The sequence below is a fragment of the Euprymna scolopes genome, chromosome 7, assembly GCF_053919585.1.
Source record: "Euprymna scolopes isolate OS-2025 chromosome 7, ASM5391958v1, whole genome shotgun sequence".
In the NCBI taxonomy this organism is placed as follows: Eukaryota; Metazoa; Mollusca; class Cephalopoda; order Sepiida; family Sepiolidae; genus Euprymna; species Euprymna scolopes.
Window position 1 is genome coordinate 62,259,659 of NC_136488.1, and position 18,287 is coordinate 62,277,945.

The following is an 18,287-nucleotide window of genomic DNA, read 5'->3' on the forward strand; positions in this document are numbered from 1 at the left end:
CATGGAAAGAAATGATAGTAGAATAATATGATGGATGTGTAATGTGACTATAACAGATATACTTAGTTCTGATGACCTCAAAGGAAGATTAAATCTAGACAGTATATAGAGATGTGTGCAGAACAGGATACTTTGATTGCATTGAAAGAATGGATGAGGTAATAGGTGACTTGTGATGGTATAGGAAAATATGGAAGTTGTAGGGATGGATTTTATAGAAAGCAGGAAATTAGAAATTGGTTGGTTTGGAAGTCAATTTTTAAAAGCTGTCCAACACATGCCAAGATGTAAAATGAACATAAAACTGAATGTGATGAATACATAATTTTCTTATCCTCTAATGTCATAAGACTATTGAAGAGAAGAATCTAATTTTGTTTTAAAGATTTGAATAAAAAAAGGATTATTGCTCTTAAAAAATGGACAAAATATAAACCTTAGGTAACATTTTTAATTCATAGAATAAGCATTTACCATTTTATTAAAATATTACATTTTTTCAGGTTTTACTCTGCACGAAGGATATTTCCCCCCCCCCATTAAAAAAAATGTCAATTGATTTGTATTTTCTAATGTAATTTAGACATTTAAAAAGTAAATTCTTTGAAAATCCATATTTGATATTCTTGTTTCAAAAAGCTAATTTCATAAACTTTGTCTTTTTATTTTTCAGCATACACAGAAATTTTTGATTGACAGCAGAAAATTAATCGTCATGACGGAACAGGTTGATTATGATGTTGAAGGTATTAAATTATTTGTAAAATGTTCATATTTTGATCATGACCACATATCAATTTTTTTCATAAAATTTCTGTCAGTTTGTTTTGAAGTCATTGTTTTAAATTCTATTATAAATTTTGTAATGAAATTGCATAAAGATATTCCTTATTAATATTTAATACTACCAATTCAGCCCGGCTTTGTTCAGGCCCTATGTACTGTTCATAACTTTGTGTGTGTGTGTGTATATATATATATAATATATATATATATATATATTAAAAAGTTTGTCTCCTGTCCAGGTAACCTACATCTAAAATTTTAAGTGGTTAGACCCAAAATTGGTGGAGGAATTTGGTAGTCTGCAATGGTCAACTCTTTCAACTTTAACCTCTTGGCAGCCAAATTTTCATCCAAATACTGAATCAAAAGCTTGCTGCATGTCTGAATACCCCTTATGTAAAATTTCAAATGTTTAAACCCAAAATTTGCTGAATAGCTGGCTAGAGAACGCAAAGGTCAAATCTTTTCAACTTTGACCCCTTGGCAGCCAAATTTTCAGCCAAAAACCAATTAAAAAGCTTGCCCTATGTCTGAATATACTTTATGTAAAATTTAAATGTTTAGACCAAAAATTAGCTGAGTAATTTGGTAGACCGCAGAGGTAAAAAATTTTTTTAATTTGACCTAAATTTTGACCTCTTAACATTTATTGTTTTGGGCTCAAATCAAATTAAAAAGTTAGATCCATGTCCAAGTAACCTACATCTGAAATTTCAAGTGTTTAAACCCAAAATTGGGGGAGGAGTTTGGTAGAGTTTTCAAAGGACAAATCGTTGAAATTTAACTCTTGACAGACAAATTTCTGGCCGAAACTGATGAAAAAGATTTTCCCAAATCTCGAGTCTGAAGACTGAAAATTGACAGTAGTTTGGTAGGGAAATGTACACACACAATTTTACTTTTATAGATATACATAGGCAGCCAGAATTATCAACTCATCAAAATGAAATATTAAAAATAAAATATGTATTCAAAGTGAAAAAAAAAAAATTGTCTATAGAAATAAATTTTGTAGATCTCCAAATTCTTTAAAATCATTGTTTGACCTTAACTATAAAGTTTATAATTTAAAAAGCTAACACATCAAATTAACTTAATTATAACAAAAGTTTGATATTTTAACTTTCATTTTTATCAGATTTGCAGTGGTTTCTTTTCTTTGATGTATTAACTATTAACATTCTTTTGAAGATTTTCAAAGTCCAAAAATTCCATTAAGAAATGTCAAAAACTTTTGTTTTATTTAAATGTTTATAATAGCTTTGCTTTTCAACAGATTATTACAAAAGCTTCCAGTATAACTGGAGTGTTCTTTTCGATGTCATCTATGCTAAAAACAAAATGTTGCCATTGAACAAATTACCATCCTTCCTACCACAGTAAAGAAGGGTTGTACGTTAGGTGGGAATGTCTTACGAGGATACTTTATGAAAAGTGTTAAGTTACTTTAGATATGAAGAGCGCCATGTTGTAGTCCTCAGGGAAACAATCTTGTGACAATGTATTCTATTAATTATGTAATTGGTTGCTGTATAATCATTTGTTATTTTTCTGTTGTTGTAAACTTGTTTTACCTTATAGGATTTTGTTGAATGTTTTCTAAGTTCAGAGGCTTCATTAAGAAATTATTAAAAACAAAATGGCTAAAAGCTTTGAATTTCATTTAAATGTTTTTAAATGTTTTAACTTTTCAACAGATTATAAAACTTGACAGCATGACTGGAAAGTATTGTTGGGATGATTAATCTGGAATAAAAAAAATAAAAAAAAAAAAACAAAGGAAAACTTTTGGGAGTATCAGAATTGGAAAAATTTGTGCCTATTTTCCGATGCCAAAAAACGATTCCTTTAATTATTTTTATTTGATTTTGTTTAAAAAAAATATCTTTCACTGCTGGTAGTAATAATAAAATAAATATTTATTGATTTAAACTTCCAGTAAAACGAAAATCTATATGCCACCTCCTCACAAGTGTTTTTACGTTTGAGAAAATATATGCACATTTTTTTACAGTAGTCGGGACAAAATAACCATTTTATAGTTAAATATTTGGATATTTATAAATAATCAAAATCAGTAATTGTATCGGGAGGGGGGGATATTGGAATCATTTCATCACTACTGGAAAGCCAGTCTTTAATATTATGTTGTCCTTTGAAATAATGTTCTGCATACATAATTGCAAAGCAATTAACTTGATAAAACTGACTTTTCTACTGTTCATCACAATCATCAGAAAAGTAAATCAGTTCCTCATTCATCTTGCTCTTATTGGATTGAACCAAGAATATACAAATGGTTAGGAAAAAATTGTTCATTTCCAGTAGCTAATTTAGCCAATGAGAAGAGAACAAGAGTTTTCAATTCCATTCTTTTTTAAAATTACTTATCATTTACCTATAGTGTTACATCAAGTTTTTTTAGTTTTTTAAAAATTTGCACAAGTTGTAGTATAGCTTAAAAATTGTTGATTTTTTTAAAAAGTATTTTTAAAAATCTTATTTTATTCAACTATCTCAAAAACTTAAAATTTCATGGCTCTCAAATATCTCAATGCTGTGGTTTTCACACAAAATATTAACAATTCTTTTTTTTTTTCTGAGCAATCTGGATTTAGAGGTTCAAATTTTTCATTTTGTATTAATTATAACACTTACTACTGGTTAGTTTTTAAAAAAAAATCTGTGAGTCAATTGTGACACGGTCTGGATGATTTGATATGAAATTTCCATCAAGTGAGTATAGTGAGGGATGTGAACAGCAATGGCATCTACCTTCAGCTTGGTACTCAATTTGGGCTCATGATTTGTAAGACTTTCTAGCATTGTAAAGCTATCCATAAGCCAACTTCAATTCAATCGCAATCAAAGAACACTCATAAACAAGATCTATAGAATGTGTGTACTGTGAATCATGTAAGGTACATTATGTGGTTTAGATCACAAAGTTGTGTACATAAGCACTCTTCTACCTATAACCACTGTCAACAATTTACTCCATTCTCTATCTGGCCAAAATCTAAATGTAAATTCCATGAAAAAATCTTTTTTCTTACAACTTCCTACCTGTGGAACTTAGTACTGAGGGTTTGCTTTCCAGCTAACTACAACAGGGTTGTCTTCTTACATTTGTAAACAAGTTCTTGCTGAGCCACCCCTTAAATCAAATTCTACTGAATTTCCACCACTACGATCACTACACTGTTGTCTCGCTGACCACCTTACACTCATTAACCCTTACCATCAAGTGGTTTCCAGATCTTGAGAAATGGTGATTCCTTTATAAATAAGAAAAAAATATATAATCTACAGAAGTCATGCTCTCAAAAAGTAAAAATACCAGAGTTCATTGCTTTATTTAAACTGCACAACAAAAATGTATACGAATATCTTCATAGTGTATCCAGGGGTACAATCTGATGGCACGTGAGTTTGATTGAGAACTGATGTGTAGAAGGCTAACATTGAGGTTTTTAGTTTTACCAAACAGAATCATCACAATCAGTTCAATGAGAATGAATCTCAGAAAAAAAAAAAAAAGAATTTTTATACCAGACTTTCAACAGTGCTAATTCCTTGCTCTAGTGTAGTGTATATAAAATGAAGAATCAGTGATAGTTGGATATTCCTGAGAGAACACAAAAGATGTGATAAGATGCTAAAACTCTGTACAATTATTAACATGATAAATGGATTCCTCTTTCGAAACATTAAACAAATAATGTTATCAAAAGTTATGATTTATTATTTACATCAACCAATTAATGGTGACTTCAGAAACTTTCCAGTTTTTGCTCCCTTGCACAAGTAAAAAATACCTTCAAATAAGCATAAACTAGCATTTCAGCCCAGCGTTGCCCGGGTGTTTGGTGTATGTTGAGCAAAAAACAAAAAAAGCAATCAATTTTTTTAACTTTGACCCCTGTTATGACCCCTTAACATTTATTGTTTTGGGCTTAAATCAAGGTATTAAGTTAGATCCATGTCCAAGGAATCTATATCTAAAATTTCAAGTGTTTTTTTTTTGTTTTTTTGAATTACATTTTCACCCCAAACAAGGCACATTGCCACTTTGTTGTAGGGGGCTACTATCAGGGACATAAGCATCAGGGATACTGTGTAGGAAGTTGGGCAGCAAGATGTCAGTTCACATTGCACTTGAACTTCTGCATGTCAATACAGTCGGGGAAGCAGGGACCCAGAAGAGAATTCCAAAGTCTAGCTGTTCTGGGGAGGAAACTACTGGAGTAGAAGGCTCTCTTGCATCTAGGGATCTCTACTGTGAAGGGGTGGGATTTAGCTGCTTGTCAGGGTTTGTCGGGGGTATTTACGTCGAAGGGGCACTAGTGCTTGCAGTTCGTCAGAATGCAACATTTCGTCGATGTGACAGAGGCTGAAGTTTAGCTGACAGTTCAGGACCTATCAGATTGGCGACTCTTTTGAACCTTGTCTAGGAGTAACAGACTAGTGGCAGATGCACCAACCCAAATATGACAACAATACTCCATACATGGGCGAATGGTGGCCTTATAGAGGTATAGGATACTTTCAGGCATTAATAGCTTTCTAGCACGTTAGAGAGAACTCACCTTCTTCGTAGCGGTCCTGGCAATGTTCTCAATGTAATTGTTCCAACTCATGTTTCCTGTGAACGTTAGGCCAAGGAGTTTAAAAGATGTACTTTCAGATAGTCATTGGCCATTGCTATTGGTGGTAGGAAAGGTTTCTTGTAATTATTGAAGGAAACAAGTTTAGTCTTGGCAGCATTGAAGGTGACCATCCATTTTTGTTCCCATTCCACTACGGATCGGTCTTCCTCTAGTGTTTTTGCCATTTCTTTAGATATGTGTGCATTTGTTTTTCTGTCGTGTCTGTTATAGAGCGTGGTGTCATCAGCATACATACCCATCTCACAGACAATTTTGTCAGGAAGGTCATCTATGAATATTAGGAATAACAGAGGCCCAACGATAGACCCTTGAGGCACTCCTGCATTTATATTATATTGTTTAGATGTACGACTGTCAAGGACAACCTGGATTTTTCTTTTATCTAAGAAGGCTCTAATTATGTTATGTATTCTTCCAGTGATGCCGTATGATCTGATTTTCTTGAAGACCCTCATGTCATACCCTGTCAAAAGCCTTAGATATATCTAGAGCTATCACTCTACTCCCCACCCCCACTTTGTCCAGTGACTGGTATATACGTTCTGAGATTACAGTTAGGATGTCTGCTGTGGAACGGGCTTGCCTAAATCCATATTGTTGGTCAGTCAGAAGTTTAGCATCTGTAAGGTGATGGACTAGAGCTTGATTAATTATGGTCTCAAATATTTTGGCAAAAAGTGGGAGCAGGCTAATGGGGCGATAATTTACTGGGTCAGTTCTTTTGCCAGAAGTCTTGAAAACTGGCACTACAGAAGCAGTTTTCCAGTAGGCAGGAAAGCAAGATTCACTAAGGCATTTGTTGTAAATTTGGAGAGAACTGGAGCTACTTCGGTGACGCACTTTTTTAATAGCACTGCCGGGATGAGATCGGGTCCACATGCTTTTGCAATGTCAAGCTTTCTTATGATAATATGCACTTGAGCAGGGGTGATTTTCAGATTGTCTAGTGTGGCGTCTGTCTGCAAAGAAAAATCAGGGAGGGGTTGGTTAGCAGAGTCCAGTGTGGAGTTGGAGGCAGACTGACTGGCAAGCATGTTAGCCTTTTCAGTTGCCGTGCAAACAACCTCATGATTGTTGGATGGTGGGGGAATTGTTGATTGCCCATTATTTTCTACACTGTTGTAGATTTTCCAGAAGTCACAGGTTCCTAATTTCTGTGCTTCGATGCGTTTTTTGGTGGTTTCAGTAAATTCTCTATTAGCTGTCGCTATTTCTTTCTTACAGTTATTTCTGGCTTCTATGTATTTTTGTCTTTGAACTGGACTTATGTCTGTTAAATTTGTGGTACGCATGCTGCCTTTGTGCTATGGCAGCTGCACAAGTTGAAGTTAACCATTGGGGAGAGTGGGGTTTGCTATAGAATTTGCGTGTGGGAACATGTGCTTCAATTGCCGCTTTGAACCATTCAGTGGTCTCAATTGCGCAATATTCAGCAGGAAGTGAAAAGATATTTTGCCATGGAGCGTCCCTGATGAGGTAGGTCCTTGGTAGCTTCCCAGTCAGCCTTTTTATATCTCGTTGTTTTGAGTAGTGGCTCTTCAGTTTTGGCTCTAGAGTTTAGGGCAATTTCAACCATTACCACTGCATGATCAGCGTTCCCAAGAGAGCTGTGGGCATTCATTAGTCATCGGGAACTGTGGTCAGAAACAGATCTAGAAGTGATGCATGTTGTTCTTGCTGGTCTGGGAAACGGGTTGGAAACATAACCATCTGTGATAGGGAATGAGATATAGAGAAGTTACGTGTTGTAGTACCAGCTGCGTCTGTGTAAGTAGAAAATTCAAGCCAGTTGCTGTGGTAGACATTGAAGTCACCAAATACATGCACTTGTGCTCTAGTGTCGAGGGAAAGTGCTGTATCTATGCTGTCAGAGACTTTGTTTATTAGGGTACAGTACTGGGTCGAGGGAGAGCAGTAGAGAAAATAAGACCCAAAATTCTCAGGAGTTTTGTAGAGTTCTCAAAGGTCAAATCATTAAACTTTGAACAGCCAAATTTCTGGCCAAAAACCGATCACAAAGATTTTTCCCAAATCTCAATACCCTGTATATCAAATTTCGAGTCTGTAGACTTAAAATTGACAGTTATTGCATACGGAAATGTACTCACACAGACACGGTCACTTTTATAGATATATAGATAGATTGGATGCAACATATAGTGATGATTTCAAAAGTATAAAAAAAAAAAGACTGATGCGCCACCACCGAGAATCAAAACCAAAACTTTCAGCTCACGATTTATTTTGCCTCTGCTGTCAATGAATGGGCTATGAAAACATGTTTACTGCAAGGCTAAAATTTAAAACATGAACCAATATCAACTACCTTATGCATTCGTAATGGCAGCGTTCCACCTTCACCTGGCAAATTTCATTTTTTTTTTTTAATTTTTACACTTTTGCACCAATTTTTTTCCTGGCTAAAACCCAAATATAAAGTTTTGCAGGGATTCAAATACCTTATATATGAAGTTTCATGTCTGTAGATCAAAAACTCTAGGAGGAGTTTGGTAGGCAAAATTTGTTAAACAAAAATATATACGTATACATAAATATATATGGAAACTTTTTACGCAAATATTATGCAAGTATAAATCATGTAGAATATCTGCATGAATATAATTACACGTAATAGTTAACTAAAGATGATCATCCCATAAGAAAAAACCAAAACAACTAATAGGGAATAAATTAAAATGAATGCTTAAAAGAAAATGCAAATTAGCTATATCTTTTGCTAGTGAATGCATCTCCACGACCCATATATAAGAAAATTGTATTTTCTTTTTAAATAGAAAGAGGGTTTTTAATATGAATATCAATACACACAAAAGAAAAACGAATTTATAGGAGTATAGATAGATTGTCAGTCTCTTAAAAGTATACAAATCGGTTCCTCTCCCCCAAATTGCAATAAAAAGTTACTAATCGTTATTTACATGATTTAAATACGGATGATCATAAAAATGTCTAAAAGTTTGCTTTATCTCTATGCTGCTGAAAGTAATCATTATTTCATCCTCTCCAAAAATGCAACTTTTTGCTAATGTCTAAAGTTTTGTCCAAAAATCTAACTAAAATTCTGATTAACAAGTTTCTTTACTTTATTCATCTCGTAGTAATTGCAGTAGCATACAACTCTGACTTGACGAGTTTTGTTGAAATGAGATTATTGATAAAAATAAGATTTTCAAAAGAGTCTAAGAAGTCAATCTAGTTCTACATGTATTTGTAATTCAAACATTTTTAATGTCTGTTCTATTTAAATAATTGTGAATTTTGTGAATTTAGCTTACAAAATGTGTTTTCTTTTCTTTCTTTTTTATTTATAGAATATACCAAATCTCTGGATATCCTTCTTAGAAAGCACATGAACGAAGTTAAATGTTTCCATGGTAAGTGTTTACATTTTATATTTAGAAATATTCGCCGAGATATGATCATTTAAAAGTGCAAGCAAAAGGTGTAGATACGTTGCATATTACCTATATTGATGTGTTAGGTTGGTGCAAAAATGTTGTTTTTTGACGTTCAACTTCAAAAGATCATACTCCTTTCAAAATAAACTTTATTCATTGAAATAAGAACCATCAGAATCGGCACATTTTTGCCAATGAGAAACAAGTTTATTTATCCCATTAGCATAGAAATCCGGAGTTCTGGAAGTGATGAAGTCATTGAAAGCTGATTCAGCATCATCTCAACTTTTGAAGCAGTAAGTTGTCAAGATGCTTAAAAAAAGTGATAATCGGTGGGCGAGAGGTCCGGTGAATATGGCGGATGAAGCAGTCTCGTAGTCCAATTCGTTCAGCTTTTGCAGGGTCAGTTGAGCAACATGCAGGTGAGCATTGTCATGGAGGAGAATTGTTCTTTTCATATTGACCAATCTCTGGCATATATGTTGGAGCTTCTTGTGCATTTCGTCAATTGTCGGCAGTACTTCTCTGCTGTAATTGTTTCATCCAGATTCAAGAAGCTGTGATGGATGAGACACCAAACAATCACCATAACCCTTTTTTTTTCTTTTTTTTTTTTTTCTTCTTTTGTGCAGTTCCGGCGATAGGAAGTGTTGTGGAGTTTCTTCAGCATCCAACCACTGTGTCAAACGTCGCCTGTTGTCGTGATGGATCAACTTCGCATCATAATCCGCTCAAGAAATGGGTCATTTGTGTTGCGTAGAATGAGATTAGAAGGCACCTCAAAATGACAATTTTTTTATCATTCAATTCATGCAACAACATTTATCCATTTTTTGACTTCCCTATTTGTTTTAAATGCTAAGTGATTGACCTTGAGTTCAACAGCAACTTCTCGTGGATTTGTTAGGATCAGCGTCAATTAAAGTTTTCTAATGTACATTATCAACCGCAGTCGGCCGGCTGCGACTGTCTTCGTTTTCAAGGCTCTTGTCACCATTGCGAAATTTCTTGACCCACCATTGTGCCGCATGTTCATTAGTGGTTCCTGTGCCAAATGCATCACTGTCTCGGCAGCTTTTCAGCCTAGTTTGAACTGGAACAAGAAAATCGTGCAGATTTGAATTTTTTCCATGCTGTCGAAAAGGCTGCAAAAAATTAATAAAGAGATTGAAAACAGTAACGAATAAGTACAATACTTAATAAAATATATATATTTTTTTCAATGGAGAGTAGAGAACGCATTGTGGATGTGTTATCGGCAGCTCCCGTTAATCTCACTTCTCTTTAGTTGTCCTTCAGTCCTCCTTTTTCAATGAATGATTTTTCTGAGAAAGGGCGAAGAAAAAGCTGTATTCTAGGTTGGCAGTATTTTGCGCAAACAGTCGCCAGAGATGTCGGAAATTTTCTGTTTCTATGTCTATCCTTGTAGCCATGTCACTAGTAAGGGTGCTGGAGGTAAACGTTTTATCTGGGTTGATGTTATCCGCCTGATAGTCAGAGACCCGAACCTTGGATTAACCACTAAGGAGGCTGTCCTATCAGCAGATGCAAAGTACTGGAGCTGCTGTATTACCATTTGGTGAATGGATTCTGGACCATGCAGTAGCTTCTGGTGGGGCTTCTCGATGCCATATTAGTGAGTAATTGTTACGGCTTTACTTTATCATGTTCTACAAAAAAAAAAAAGTTTCTTCTTTTCTCTTAGTTTCCCTCTCTGTCCTACTCTAAGCAAGTGTGACAACCTAGTCAACGAATTTCAAAAGTCCATGACAAGTTTCAAGAAAAAATACACAATTAAACCCGGATCTTCAACTTCTAACGTAGACCCCCACTACCATATCTTCTCCAACATCAGGAGTCTACGTTCCAACCTTCCAGAGGTTGAAACACAATTACAGGAGATTAAACCAGACCTATTGTTTCTTAGCGAAACTGGCATTGGACAGACTATTTCCCTAGATGAGTTCATAATTAAAGGATACTCTAACTTAACTTCCAAATCTGTCCCCCAAGATCGCCATGGGCATGGAATATGTGCCTATATTAAAGATGGCTTTCCATATGGTAGGGACATCTCCAGAAAAGATCCTAACTTACTCTATATGTGCTTCTGGGTTGCACTTGCTCACTACTGCGTTTATATTTACTCTCTATCGCGTCCACAATAGCGGAGTTACTATCTTTAAAAGCATATCTGAGAAAATTGACCACGTCCTATCTGCTTATCCTTCAGCTAACATTCACGTATGTGGAGACTTCAATGTTCACAATATGGAATGGTTGACCCACTCAAACAAGACTGATGATGAGGGGAGGTTCTGTCATGATTTCTCCATTGCTTATGACCTCACTCAGATTGTTCACGAACCCACCTGTGTGCCCGACACTGACGGCCAGTATGCGAGTCTTCTAGACCTTTTTCTCATAACTTGCCCTGCACTATATTCAGTTTCCGTTCTATCTCCTCTTGGATCTTCCGACCACTCTGTTGTATCAATTAAGATAAAAATTAAATGTAATAAGTCCTCAGACATACCTCTCCATCATACAGTATATCAATACACTATGGCTGACTGGGATAGTTTCCGTACATTTATATCAGATCTACCTCTGTGTTCCATGTTTAAAAAGAATGTGTCCTCTATAGTATCAGACCTGACAGAATGGTTAATTGTAGGTATAGACCGTTTCATACTCTCGAAAAAGTTCCAGCAAAAACCTAACAGCCAGCCATGGTTCTCTCCAAAGTGTGCTGCTGCCATTGCACACAGAAATCACTTTTTCCACTGCTTCCAACATAATAGATATATGGAGACTAAAGCCGCTTTCAGGACTGCTAGCAACCATTGTAAGAAAGTAATAAAGAACACAAGAGAGTTGTATGCTCAATCTGTTAAGTCCAAAGTAGTTGAGCAGCGGCTTGGTTCCCACCAGTTTTGGCAAATAGCAAACAGAATCCTGAACAGAAGTGTGTGCTCCATCCCAACTATTATCAATGGACCTGAGGTAATCTCGTCAGCATCAGACAAAACCAAATTCTTTGCCAAGAACTTTGCAGCTAATTCTACCCTTTGCGACCAAGGCTGCCAACCCCCAATATTTCCTCCTGTATCAGAAAACACACTGTGATATACAAATATCTGTACATGATGTTGCCAAGCTAATCAAAAACCTTGATTCCAGTAAAGCAACTTGGCCCTGATGGTATTCCAATTATAGTACTAAAAAAAACTTCAACCAGAACTAGTGTCCATATTTAAAAAACTGTTTAAACGTTGTCTTAAGGAGAATTGCTTCCCATCACCCTGGAAAATCTCATCAGTATGCCCTGTATTTAAGAATTCAGGTGATCGCTCATCCCCCTCTCAGTACAGGCCAATAAGTTTCCTGTGCGTCATGAGTAAATTGCTGGAATCTGTGTTAAATAGAGAAGTAATCAAGCATCTCAGCAAAAATAACCTTCTTAATGACACACAATATGGTTTCTGTTCTGCTAGATCTACAGCAGATGTGCTTACAGTTATATCTCATAGGATTAGCGAATCTCTCGACAGAGGCAACCTTTCTAGGGCAATTGCTCTTGACATATCAAAGCCCTTTGATAGGGCATGGCATAAAGGTTTAATTCACAAGATCTCCAGCTATGGTATAGCTGGAAATGTCTACTCAATTATTAAATCATATAGGTTTATAAGAGTAGTAATTGGGCAAAAATCAGAAGCTCACAGTATTAATGCTGGAGTCCCTCAGGGGTCTGTCCTGGGCCCAACTCTTTTCTTGATTTTCCAAATCACATCCTTACATCATTCGTAGACATTTATGCTGATGACACTACTATCTATGGTAGCAAATCTAAGACCGTAAACGACCAAGTTCTCTCCGATTCTCTCTCCTTTGATTTTGAGCTCGTGGTACAATGGGGAAAGGAGTGGCTGGTTACTTTTAATGCATCTAAAACCAAGTTTCTATCTTTACATCAACGTTCTGCTCCCCATCTGGCATCAATTGAAATGAATGGCTCTCGTCTTGGGGAGGCCTCATGTTTTGACAAGCTTCTGGGCTTGACCTTTACTCCTGATCTTAAATGGAACACATACATTAAATCCATTGCCAAAGTTGCTGGAAGGAATCCTTCTATTGATCCAGTAGATATCTCACTACTGATGCAATTCTCTATCTATATAAAAGCCGGGTACGCCCAAGGATGGAGTACTGTTGCCACATTTGGGCAGGAGCTGCTAGAAAGTACTTATCCTGCCTTGATTGAGTTCAAAATAGACTTCGTAGCCTCGCAGGGGATGTCCTTTTCTTTTCCCTGCAACCTCTATCTCACAGAAGAGATGTTGCGTGTTTCTCTGCTTTATCTTTATTTTCATGGCAAGTGCTCGACTGAGCTTCAATCTATGGTCCCCCCCTCGCCAAACTTTCACAAGAAACCCTCGTCTAGCTGAAAACACTATTAATAATTCCCCTCCACTCTTTATCTGTGCCTAAACCTAAATGTAGATTCCATGAACAAAGCTTCTTTCTTAGAACTGCACGCCTGTGGAATTGTCTTCCGTTTTCCTGCTTTCCAGCTGACTACAATATGGTTGTCTTCAAGTCAAACTGAAACAAGTTCTTGATGAGCCGTTCCACTTAAGTTAACAAATTTACCGAATTTCCATTAATAATGATTACTATATTGTCCAATTGACTACTGTACACTCTTAACCCTTATCCTCGAGTGGTCTCTAGCCTTGATAAGTGGTTATAACTATGTAAAAAAAAATATATGTATTTATATATATATATCTCAATGAATTAATTCGGAAATCATATATAAAAGTAACATTTTGTACCAACCTAATACATCTCAACAATCAGATAGTAAAGATGGTATGGTGGTATATTCTTGAAGAACAAAACTATTTTAACTTAAAATATACAAGAAACAAGCCATCTCAACAATCGCTTACACTCTTTGACTTTGAAAAAAAATCAGCTGTCACATCATCCCTTTGTGGGAGATATCTTCACTTTAAGAAATAAAGCTACATTTTCTTATCACCTCAGATAGGGAACACTTATTTCTTAGCACTTTACATGATGTTCTAACTTTATACATGTTCTTATTAATACAAAGATTGAATTATATTTTTTTCATTTACTGTTGAATATTTATAAATGTAATAGCATAAAATAATTGTAAGACTCCAATTTAAAAAATAATTTAATTATTAAATTGAATACACCAATATGAATTTAGTTTATTAATAAAAAATAACTGTTTTAATTTGGTTGAAAAAAAAAAAAAAAGAATTAATTTCTTTGAAAATTTGAAAAGGAATTGGAAGTATTCAAACTGTCAAAGAGAAAGTCAATTCTGACTCTAAAAATTCTTATAAACTCCTTATGTATTAAAAAATCTAAAGTTTGGGAAGATATTTACCTTCAATAATTTTGGGGATATTAAAACATTACCATAACAGAATTAGTTATATTTTTCTAACAGTGTAGTTCAATTAATGATTTAATAATCAAAGGAAAACTTTCAAAATTCTGTAAAACAAAACTTGTGAAACAAAATAGAGCATGATGAAAGGGAGATTCCTGGGCAACACCAGATAAATGACTTAATGGAAATAATGTTTACATTTTTAAATAGTACATATATGCAGGTAAGGTAAAAACATTTACAATTTTAATAAAAAAAAATATTTGTAATAAATTCAGCTAACATACTTCCTAAATTCTGGCATGGCTGGTACTGGAAGTGGTGACAAGGCAAATCAGTTCCTTCACTTTTATTGTTCTTCAGTATTTCTATTGTCAAGCAATTTATTGGAATAAAATATAAAACAATGACATTATTGAAAAATATACAATAAAAATTAACAAAATGATACAGAAAAAAATAAGACAATTAGTCTATTTGCACTTCTAACAACAAAATTAAAAAAGTAAGTTCATATTGGTCCCCCGATTTATCGGAGAGGGACCTATGTTTTTAGTGCTGTGTGTCCATTAGTCCAGAAAGTTGCCAGATAACCGTCCATTAGTTTTTCCTGAAATTTTGCCACAAATTGTATTTTATTGAATAGATGTGCACAATAAAAAAAATTTGTTTTGCAAAAATTCTGATTGCGTCCCCAGGGGCTCAAAAGAGGTGAAAAAATGCCCCAGAATGGTCCAAAATAATATGTTTTGCCCCATAACTTTTGATCCATCCAATAGATTTTTCTGAAACTTGGCCAAAATGTGGATCCCATTATTATTAATATAAATTCAGTATGGGTGACCCTGGCAAAATTCTGGTCCATGTCCCCGGGGACTTCTAGTGCTAAAACACCCTTTTTTTTTTTTTTGTGGCTCTTTTTTCATATTTCTCAAAAATTTGATATGTCTGACTATATAGTGGTTTTACACGGTCGACTCAAATATACATGTGTTAAGGCCTGAAACTGCACTGTTATCCATTTAAACTGGGATTCGGCATCCCCAGGGGCTCAAAAGAGGTAAAAATTGACCCAAAATGGCCAAAAATTACACTTTTTGCCCCAAAGCATTTGATCCAGCCATTAGGTTTTCCTGAAACTTGGCCAAAATGTGGAGGCCATTGTTCTCAATATAAATTCAGTATAGGTGCCCCTGGTAAAATTCTGGTTCGCATCCCTCTGGGACTTTTAGGGCTAAAAAGAAAACATGCGTTTTTAGAGCTCTTTTTTGATATTACTCAAAAACTTGATATGTATGTCTATATAGTGGTTTTCCATGGTGCTGAATTCAAATATACCATCTGTCCATTTTCACTGGGATTCGGCATTCCCAGGAGCTCAAAAGGGGTCACAAGAAAAGTTTTAAATCGCAGAATTGAAGAAACAGGTGTTCCCACTGTTGACGAGTCCGACAGGAGAAAGCATGTTGCTTGGGACGATTGAATTACAATCGTGAGAAGTGCGCCATAATTTCTTAGGATGCCCAAAAGGCCAAAAAGAGCAAAAAATGTGATAAGTTCAAATCAAATTACTCAATTTTTAACTATAACGGAAGTAATATTTGTTTTTAGGACTAACTTCACACTTCTCACATTCATCATTTCTTCACTATTTTTTGTGGTATCATTTCACATGCAGCACCAGAGGGTGGCCACATGCGCGGCTTGTTTTATTTGGAATTATATAAGAATTATGTTTATGAAATTATAAAATGTTTTTTAATTTTAAAAATAAATTTCTTTTATTTGAAATCATATAATAAATATGTTTATGAAATAAAATTTTTAGAATCAAAATAAAATTTCAAACCTCATAAAAAGAACATTCAATACATAATATTCCCAAAATTGTTTTAAGTCTTAAAGTGTTTTTTAATAAATTTCTTTTTTTTTTTTTTTTTTTTTTTTTTGTTTAAGAGCAGAAAATGTTTTCAATAATTCTTTTAAAAAAAAAATTTTTTTTAAATAATTTCAATAATTCTTAATTAAAATAAATATAAAACTTTTCAATGATCATTAAATAAAAAAAAAAATGAATGATCAGAAAAACATAATAAAAAAGAATACATGAACAAGGAAGATATGTGTGAGAGAAAAAAAAGTAAAGGAACTGATTTGCCTAGTCACCACTTCCGGTTGCGACAATGCTGGAAGTTAGGAAGTATGTTAGCTGATAATAACCAATTTAAGTATAAACTGTTTGTGTACAAATATCTATCACAAAATAAAAATATAAAAATGATTAAACATTAAATCTTCCACAATTGTTGATATGGCCTTAACCAATTTTTTTTGTTTAATCTGATTGAAATAATTCTTGTTTTTCAGAGAAGCTGATCAATTTCCGTGATGAGATGCAAAAAGAAGAAAATCTCAGCAAGACGATTAAAAATTGGAGAGCACCAACAAAATAGAATCTTCAAATGATAATAGCCATTCAAAGAAGCTAGATTTGCCAATTGGCTCCTCTCCCCCCAAAAAGGACCAATCAGAATCACAACGACCCTTAATGGACTTCACTTTACCTTAAATATAACAAAATTTTCACTGAATTTTTCTAGCACTTTGGTTTTTGGTGTAGTGAGTCTGGTTCAAGGTCTAAGTTCAGAAAAAGTATTTAAGTTTATCAAATTCAGTCGATCGCCATCTCTTCAGCTACAAGGATTTTTAGCTTATATGAAAACCAGTCTGAAACTGGCATGGTCTTTTTTTTTTCTTTTTACTTTTTGCCTCCCATCCAATTTTCGGTAATTAATCTTTCTCGCAGGCTTAGCTCTTTGCTAATTCTTGGGAATTGTTCTAACCAATTTTGTCAACTCTTTCGCTATATTGACTTTGTTCAATTTTTGGAGACCCCTTCCCCCCTCTCCCTTTTTTTTTGTGACAAACAGGTCTACTCCTGCCTAATGTTGCTTCAATCTTCCATGATTATCTGGTTTGGATGTGCACAGGTGGGTTCTCTAATTCCTTCCTCTTTTTCTGATTTCACTTTTCTGGGTCTTGTTGACAAATTTAATTTTAAAACTTAACATAAAAAGCAATTGGTATTCATTTCTGTTTATTCACTCGACCGTGATAGTCCAGAAAATGAACAATAATGCTTCATTATTACAAGCTGCCTTTCAGTTCTCATGACAGACCAGATGTTAAACTTATGTTTACAGATTTTGGGGATCATGTAAACTTTCCTTAATTCTGTTCTTCCAGATAAGGAATTTGTGACAATAAAATGACATCTACAAAAAAATCCTGAGATGAGCGAATCTTGCTTTGTCAATAACTTTTATTTTCACTTGTTATTTCTGCCGCAGTCAAAGCCTAACTATTCCTAATTCTTTTATGTTAACACTTCACAAATCACCCTGACACCCCTTCAAGAACAGCTGGTTTGGCTGCCCCCACACCCAACATTCGTTACAATCTTCAAAGGAAGAAGGAAAAAAAAAATAGGCCCGGGGCAGTATTCCTACATTAATCATCTTTGCTAACGGGGTGAGAAATTTATCACTGGTTATCACAATTTCCCTGGGTTTTAATATCTGGCTAGTCAATATGTTAGTTTGATCCTTGTTGAATTTCTCGCAATTCTCCATTTTTATATTTCAAATATTTCTCCACATTTACCATAGGTTGTTATTAACCTTTTATTTAAGTTTGGTGTCATTATATAAATACTAATAAATTTGCATTTTTTTAGATGTTTCTTTCTTTTGTTGTTTTTTTTATGTAAATTTGTCCAATTAGTCATGCTGGTAGCTGAAAGGAGTGGGTTTAGCCTAACACCATATCTAACCTATGTGGAACACCATCTCTTCCAACATTTTCAATTTTAACACACTCAATAACTTTTTATATCCATTAAAATTATTCAGAAATTATATTTACCCTTTGCAAGAAATACTTTCTTGCAAAAAAAAAATTGTTTTAATTTGAAGT

The 18,287-nt window shown here is 34.5% G+C and overlaps 1 protein-coding gene across 2 annotated transcripts in view; it reads left to right on the forward strand.

Annotated features, from left to right (window-relative positions):
* LOC145279763 (kinesin-like protein KIF2A) overlaps nucleotides 1-18,047 on the forward strand; it is a 139,602-nt gene extending 121,555 nt beyond the window's left edge. For both annotated transcript variants that reach the window (XM_080131070.1, XM_080131071.1), the window contains 3 exons: nucleotides 674-746; nucleotides 8,789-8,851; nucleotides 16,680-18,047. In XM_080131070.1, coding sequence (XP_079987196.1) covers nucleotides 674-746; nucleotides 8,789-8,851; nucleotides 16,680-16,765 — 222 coding nt within the window. In that variant the 3' untranslated portion in view covers nucleotides 16,766-18,047. The remainder of the gene's footprint in view (nucleotides 1-673; nucleotides 747-8,788; nucleotides 8,852-16,679) is intronic.
* The last annotated feature ends 240 nt before the right edge of the window (nucleotides 18,048-18,287 follow it).